The sequence below is a fragment of the Ascidiella aspersa genome, chromosome 8, assembly GCF_963924565.1.
Source record: "Ascidiella aspersa chromosome 8, kaAscAspe10.2, whole genome shotgun sequence".
In the NCBI taxonomy this organism is placed as follows: domain Eukaryota; kingdom Metazoa; phylum Chordata; class Ascidiacea; order Phlebobranchia; family Ascidiidae; genus Ascidiella; species Ascidiella aspersa.
This window is the reverse complement of record NC_139454.1, coordinates 14,950,393-14,958,567: the sequence shown is the minus strand read 5'-3', so window position 1 is coordinate 14,958,567 and position 8,175 is coordinate 14,950,393. Positions and strand designations below refer to the sequence as shown.

The 8,175-nt window shown below is 38.9% G+C and overlaps 1 protein-coding gene across 1 annotated transcript; it reads right to left on the bottom strand.

The window, feature by feature from the left end:
* Positions 1-3,650: 3,650 nt before the first annotated feature.
* LOC146136270 (uncharacterized) lies at positions 3,651-7,903 on the bottom strand. The gene is made up of 2 exons (XM_083395043.1): positions 7,023-7,903; positions 3,651-4,497 (listed from the first exon to the last, which is right to left on the bottom strand). The coding sequence occupies exons 1-2, from the start codon at positions 7,699-7,701 to the stop codon at positions 3,779-3,781; spliced, it is 1,398 nt and encodes a 465-aa protein (XP_083251169.1). The 5' UTR covers positions 7,702-7,903; the 3' UTR covers positions 3,651-3,778.
* Positions 7,904-8,175: the final 272 nt, after the last annotated feature.

The window sequence follows — 8,175 nt, the reverse complement described above, 5'->3', positions numbered from 1 at the left end:
ACCTATCTAATATTTGGTTGCTCATAGAATTCATGGAGAATGGTGAAGTAATTGAATGAAAACAAATTCAAACTGATTTAATTATCCTAGTGCTACTTAAGTAATTTGTTTGATTGAAGACGTAACATGAAAATTAAATCCATTAATTTACGTAACCTTTTTACTACCTATTTTGTTACTTGCAACGAAAATCTGATGTGTACTCTAAAAAAAGAAATGTGAATTTAAGAGAAATTATGAACAGAAGAAAATAAAAACACTGACAAAATCAACAACAAAATGTTTGGCCTACTACTACCTGTCTAATATTTGGTTGCTCGTAGAATTCATGGAGAATGGTGAAGTAATTAAATGAAAACAAATTCAAACTGATTTAATCATCCTAGTGCTACTTAAGCAATTAGTTTGATTGAAGACGTAACATGAAAATTAAATCCATTAATTTACATAATGTTTTTATTTCCTAAAGTCATTTATTTTTGTTACTTGCAATACACATCTGATGGGTACTCTAAAAAAAAACAAATGTAAACTTAAGAAAAATTATGAACAAAAGAAATAGAAACAACATAAAAGTCAACAACGAATTATTAAGCCTAGTACTACCTATCTAATATTTGGTTGCTCATAGAATTCATGGAGAATGGTGAAGTAATTGAATTAAAACAAATTCAAACTGATTTAATTATCCTAGTGCTACTTAAGTAATTTGTTTGATTGAAGACGTAACATGAAAATTAAATCCATTAATTTACGTAACCTTTTTACTACCTATTTTGTTACTTGCAACGAAAATCTGATGTGTACTCTAAAAAAAGAAATGTGAATTTAAGAGAAATTATGAACAGAAGAAAATAAAAACACTGACAAAATCAACAACAAAATGTTTGGCCTACTACTACCTGTCTAATATTTGGTTGCTCGTAGAATTCATGGAAATGGTGAAGTAATTAAATGAAAACAAATTCAAACTGATTTAATTATCCTAGTGCTACTTAAGTAATTTGTTTGATTGAAGACATAACATGAAAATTAAATCCATTAATTTACGTAACCTTTTTACTACCTATTTTGTTACTTGCTACAAACATCTGATGTGTACTCTAAAAAAAATTTTAATTTAAGAGAAACTATGAACAGAAGATAATAGAAACAATGACAAAATCAACGACAAATTATTTGGCCTAGTACTACCTGTCTAATATTTGGTTGCTCATAGAATTCATGGAGAATGGTGAAGTAATTAAATGAAAACAAATTCAAACTGATTTAATTATCCTAGTGCTACTTCAGTAATTTGTTTGATTGAAGACATAACATGAAAATTAAATCCATTAATTTATGTAACCTTTATACTACCTAAAGTCATTCATGATACTTGCAACAAACATCTGATGTGTACTCTAAAAAATGAAATGTAAAGTTAAGAAAAATTATAAACAGAAGAAATAGAAACAACAACAAATTGTTAAGCCTAGTACTACCTGTCTAATATTTGGTTGCTCATAGAATTCATGGAGAATGGTGAAGTAATTAAATGAAAACAAATTCAAACTGATTGAATTATCCTAGTGCTACTTAAGTAATTTGTTTGATTGAAGACGCAACATGAAAATTAAATCCATTAATTTACATAACGTTTTTATTACCTAAAGTCATTTATTTTTGTTACTTGCAATACACATCTGATGTGTACTCTAAAAAAAAACAAATGTAAACTTAAGAAAAATTATGAACAGAAGAAATAGAAACAACATAAAAGTCAACAACAAATTGTTAAGCCTAGTACTCCCTGTCTAATATTTGGTTGCTCATAGAATTCATGGAGAATGGTGAAGTAATTAAATGAAAACGAATTCAAACTGATTTAATTATCCTAGTGCTACTTAAGTAATTTGTTATATTGAAGACATAACATGAAAATTAAATCCATTAATTTACGTAACCTTTTTACTACCTATTTTGTTACTTGCAACGAAAATCTGATGTGTACTCTAAAAAGAGAAATGTGAATTTAAGAGAAATTATGAACAGAAGAAAATAGAAACAATAACAAAATCAACAACATAATGTTTGGCCTACTACTACCTGTCTAATATTTGGTTGCTCATAGAATTCATGGACAATGGTGACGTAATTAAATGAAAACAAATTCAAACTGATTTAATTATCCTAGTGCTACTTAAGTAATTTGTTTGACTGAAGACATAACATGAAAATTAAATCCATTAATTTACGTAAACTTTGTGCTACCTAAAGTGATTTATGATACTTGCAACGAAAATCTGATGTGTACTCTAAAAAATGAAATGTAAAGTTAAGAAAAATTATAATTCAACAACAAATTGTTAAGCCTAGTACTACCTGTCTAATATTTGGTTGCTCATAGAATTCATGGAGAATGGTGAAGTAATTGAATGAAAACAAATTCAAACTGATTTAATTATCCTAGTGCTACTTAAGTAATTTGTTTGATTGAAGACATAACATGAAAATTAAATCCATTAATTTACGTAACCTTTTTACTACCTATTTTGTTACTTGCAACGAAAATCTGATGTGTACTCTAAAAAGAGAAATGTGAATTTAAGAGAAATTATGAACAGAAGAAAACAGAAAAAATGACAAAATCAACAACAAAATGTTTGGCCTACTACTACCTGTCTAATATTTGGTTGCTCATAGAATTCATGGAGAATGGTGAAGTAATTAAATGAAAACAAATTTAAACTGATTTAATTATCCTAGTGCTACTTAAGTAATTTGTTTGATTGAAGACATAACATGAAAATTAAATCCATTAATTTACGTAACCTTTTTACTACCTATTTTGTTACTTGCAACAAACATCTGATGTGTACTCTAAAAAAATGTTAATTTAAAAGAAACTATGAACAGAAGAAAATAGAAACAATGACAAAATCAACGACAAATTATTTGGCCTAGTGCTACCTGTCTAATATTTGGTTGCTCATAGAATTCATGGAGAAAGGTGAAGTAATTAAATGAAAACAAATTCAAACTGATTTAATTATCCTAGTGCTACTTAAGTAATTTGTTTGATTGAAGACATAACATGAAAATTAAATCCATTAATTTATGTAACCTTTATACTACGTAAACTCATTTATGATACTTGCAACAAATATCTGATGTGTACTCTAAAAAATGAAATGTAAAGTTAAGAAATATTATGAACAGAAGAAATAGAAACAACAACAAATTATTAAGCCTAGTACTACCTGTCTAATATTTGGTTGCTCATAGAATTCATGGAGAATGGTGAAGTAATTAAATGAAAACAAATTTAAACTGATTTAATTATCCTAGTGCTACTTAAGTAATTTGTTTGATTGAAGACATAACATGAAAATTAAATCCATTATATTACGTAACCTTTTTACTACCTATTTTGTTACTTGCAACAAACATCTGATGTGTACTCTAAAAAAATGTTAATTTAAAAGAAACTATGAACAGAAGAAAATAGAAACAATGACAAAATCAACGACAAATTATTTGGCCTAGTACTACCTGTCTAATATTTGGTTGCTCATAGAATTCATGGAGAAAGGTGAAGTAATTAAATGAAAACAAATTCAAACTGATTTAATTATCCTAGTGTAGCGATGATTCTTGTATGAGGCGCTCAAAGAAGTGGTGGAACATGTACCGCGTAACCACGATGAAAACGTACGCAAGAAAAAGGCAATTGTACGCTTCGTCAACTACAGTGTGCTAACTCGAGTGTGACATTAATTAGGTCACCCACGGGCTGTTACACGCCAGCAACTATGCTGGAGGGAGACTGAGTGCATAGAGTCGCCACACAGCTCCCCCCCAGAAGCGAAAAATGACAACCATAACAGTATCGCGCCGGCGTCCGAACTTGTCGATGGGGCCTGTTGCGTGCGTAAGCCGATTGGGCTGAAGTTGCCGGTAGCTGGACCTGCAGTCCAGCCGGTGTTTGCGTAAACGCATGCTGTGTTTGCGTTGTTTGAGACCGGACTGTTGTTGCTTTGTTTGGAGGTCGTCCTCGTCGGGGCGGTTGCGCCACTTGAACCGGATGTGTCGTGTCCAAGTGCGCCGGTTTAAGGCGATCGACCGACACTAGCTGCTCCTTTCCGCCGATATCCAGCTTGTATGTCTTTGGGCCGTGTTCGATTACCCTGAATGGCCCATCGTAGGGAGGCGTTAGTGGAGGACGGTGCGAGCCTCTGCGTACAAAAACATAGAGCGAGTCCTCGAAACCGCGAGGTATTGATGGCCTGTGGGTGGAATGGCGTGACATTGGAACCGGGGTAAACGCTCGAATAGCCTCCTGAAGGTGTTTCAGGAAATCTAGAGGAGGGGGTGCAGCCTGCCGAACTGGAACATCTCCTGGGACTGTGATTTGCGAGCCATAAACCAACTCTGATGAAGATGTTTGCAAGTCTTCTTTTGGAGCTGTTCGAATTCCTAAAAGAACCCACGGTAGCTCGTCAACCCAGTTGGGACCTGTTAAACGCGACATTAAGGAGCTTTTTAAATGGCGATGAAACCTTTCTACGAGGCCGTTGGCTTGTGGGTGAAAAGCAGTGGTGCGGTGCAGGTTGATGCCGAGCAGTTTGTTTACCGATGACCATAGCTCCGATGTAAACTGCGGGCCGCGATCGGATGCAACATTTATCGGGATGCCAAATCGTGCCACCCAGTTGAAAACAAATGCCCTCGCGCAGGTGATGGTTGTTGCATCTTTCATCGGAATTGCTTCAGGCCACCTCGTGTATCTGTCAACCATAGTTAAAAGATAAACATTACCTTGAGAAGGTGGAAGCGGGCCGACTATGTCGATATTCACATCGGCAAACCGGACGTTCGACAATGGGTAATGCTGTAAGGGTGCGCGCACGTGTTGGTGGACCTTCGCTTTTTGGCAAGATGTGCATTGTTTGGTCCACAAGCCAACATCTTTATTGAGACCGTGCCATACAAATTTGGAAGCCACGAGTCGTCGGGTTGTCCGGATTGAAGGGTGAGACAAACCGTGGATGGCGTCAAAAACCTTTCGGCGCCAAGATTGTGGTACTATTGGTCGTGGGTTGCCCATTGAGGTGTCGCAAAGAAGCGTAAGGCCATTTGGCCCGATGGCGACATCCTCTAGTTTTAGTTTAGAAACTGCGGTTCGATAAACCTGAACCTCTTGTACCTGTTGCGCCTTCGCAAGCTCGCTGTAGTCCAGGTCGACAGTGGCGCTGTGTACATTGCTGATTGTAGCGCGAGAAAGTGCATCTGCAACATGATTGAACTTTCCTTTGATGTGCTGCACGTCCGTCGTAAACTCTGATATAGCGGTAAGATGACGTTGTTGGCGACTGGACCATGGATCTGAAATCTTTGCAAATGCAAAAGTTAAAGGTTTGTGGTCCGTGAATGCGGTGAAGATACGGCCTTCAAGGAAGTAACGAAAGTGTCTGATAGCTAAGTGTAAAGCTAACAGTTCACGGTCGAAAGCGCTATATTTAATTTCGGGTGGTCTTAATTGTTTACTAAAAAATGCTAATGGTCGCCATATGCCCCCAATTAACTGCTCCAGCACCCCACCGATTGAAGTTTCCGAAGCGTCGACCGTTATAGCCGTTTTCGCATGCTGTTGAGGATGAGTAAGTAAGGTAGCATTAGCCAACGCTAATTTAGCTGCTTTAAAAGCCATATCCAAACTGTTTGTCCATACCAGCGTTTTTGGTTTGCCAGCAAGCGCTTGATAAATCGGCCTCATAATGCGGGCTGCAGCGGGAATAAAGCGGTTATAAAAATTAATCAAACCTGTAAATTCCTGTAGACCTTTTATTGTTATAGGTTGTGGAAACCGTGTAATTGCTGAAACCTTGTCGGGCAGAGGAATGGCACCGTTTTTATCCACGCGATGACCGAGAAAATCGATGCGCGATTTTCCGAATTGACATTTCGATTGATTGATGACAAGGCCGTGATTCGACAACCGTTGAAAAAGCTTGTTCAAATGATCGCGATGCTCTTCTACTGAGTGACTGGCAACCAGGATGTCGTCCAGATAAACAAACACAAAGTCAAGGGTTTGACAAACTGTGTCCATTAGCCTCTGAAATGCCTGAGCTGCATTTTTTAGGCCAAATGGCATGCGAAGAAACTCGTAAAGCCCAAAGGGAGTAATTACAGCTGTTTTGGGAACATCTTCTGGAGCCACAGGAACTTGATGGTAGCCACGAATCAAATCAATTTTAGAAAACAATTGAGCTCCTGCTAGGCGTGCCGTGAAATCTTGTAAGTGCGGAATGTTGTAACGGTCTGCGGTGGTGCAGGCGTTTAGGCGTCGGTAGTCTCCACATGGTCTCCATCCGCCTGACGATTTCGGTACCATGTGGAGTGGCGATGACCATGGACTGGACGACCGTTGAATGATCCCCATGTCAAGCATTTCACGAAATTCAGCTTTCGCTATTGCGAGCTTTTCCGGCGGAAGCCTACGTGCGCGCGAATGGACTGGAGGGCCGCTGGTAGAAATGTAGTGGTGCACACCGTGTTTTGGCATCGCGTGTGTAAACTGGGGAGTAGTGAGTTGCGGATATGCGGCTAATAACTTAGAGTACGGAGTTTCAACAGTCGAAGCAATGACATGGGATGCTTCCTGCGCTGTTTTGCTGCGTGGAGTGCCGTAGACTGACTTCGCATCTACCAGACGATAGTGTTTAAAGTCGACCATAAGCGAATGAGCCCGTAGAAAATCTGCGCCAAGTAGGGGACGGGAAACCTCAGCAATATAAAACTTCCATGTGAATTGGCCTGCGGACAAGTTGAGGCGAAGTACCTTAGTTCCGTAGGTGCGTATATTGCTTCCGTTGGCAGCCAAGAGTTTCTTGTCGGGGATGGGTATTGTGCGGTCACGTCCGGTTGGCGGAATAACGCTTACTTCGGCACCAGAGTCGACTAAATAATTGATACCGGATGTGCGGTCCCAAGTAAAGAAAAGACAGGTTTTAATGCCGGCCGTTGAAAGTATCAACGACCGGCTCGGTCGTTTCCCCGATAGTTGCATGGAGGAACACATTTGCGCGCCTTCTCTCGAAAACGGCGGTGGAAGAAACAAAGACCCTGGTCGTTGATATTAGCTGAATGGGTTTCGTGGTTGCGTGAAGGCGTTGACGAACTAACCTTTGAAACAGTCATTCTTGTCCGACTGCTGCTTGCTTGCCAAAGCGTGTCTGCCCGCTGGGCTAAATGGCGTGGATTGGTCATTTCCTCGCTTGCTAAAATAACGCGGACATCCTCGGGCAGGCGCTGTAGGAACAAATGTTGAAAAAGAAAACACGCCTCGTGTGAGCCCAGAAGCGCAAGCATGTCATCCATTAACTCAGAAGGCTTACGGTCTCCTAAATCGGGCATGTTAAGCAGCTGAGAAGCTCGTTCCTGGGTTGAAAGACCGAAAGTGCTCAAGAGCCTTTGCTTAATGGCGTTGTATTTTCCATCTTGCGGTGGATTCTCTAATAGATCGATAAGACGTTTTGCGGTGTCTTGATCTAGGGCTGCAACCACATGGTAATATTTCGTAGTGTCAATCGCTACATTGCGCAATGCGAATTGCGCTTCAGCTTGTTGGAACCAGACACGTGGCTGCGCAGACCAGAACGAAGGCAGTTTGAGGGCAACGGCGTGTTGCGTTATTGCTTGACTTTCCTCCGTCATATTCTTTTGTTGTCCAGAAATGTCGTTTCTGGACTTGCAGGGGTCACCAGATGTAGCGATGATTCTTGTATGAGGCGCTCAAAGAAGTGGTGGAACATGTACCGCGTAACCACGATGAAAACGTACGCAAGAAAAAGGCAATTGTACGCTTCGTCAACTACAGTGTGCTAACTCGAGTGTGACATTAATTAGGTCACCCACGGGCTGTTACACGCCAGCAACTATGCTGGAGGGAGACTGAGTGCATAGAGTCGCCACACTAGTGCTACTTAAGTAATTTGTTTGATTGAAGACATAACATGAAAATTAAATCCATTAATTTATGTAACCTTTATACTACGTAAACTCATTTATGATACTTGCAACAAATATCTGATGTGTACTCTAAAAAATGAAATGTAAAGTTAAAAAATATTATGAACAGAAGAAATAGAAACAACAACAAATTATTAAGCCTAGTACTACCTGTCTAAT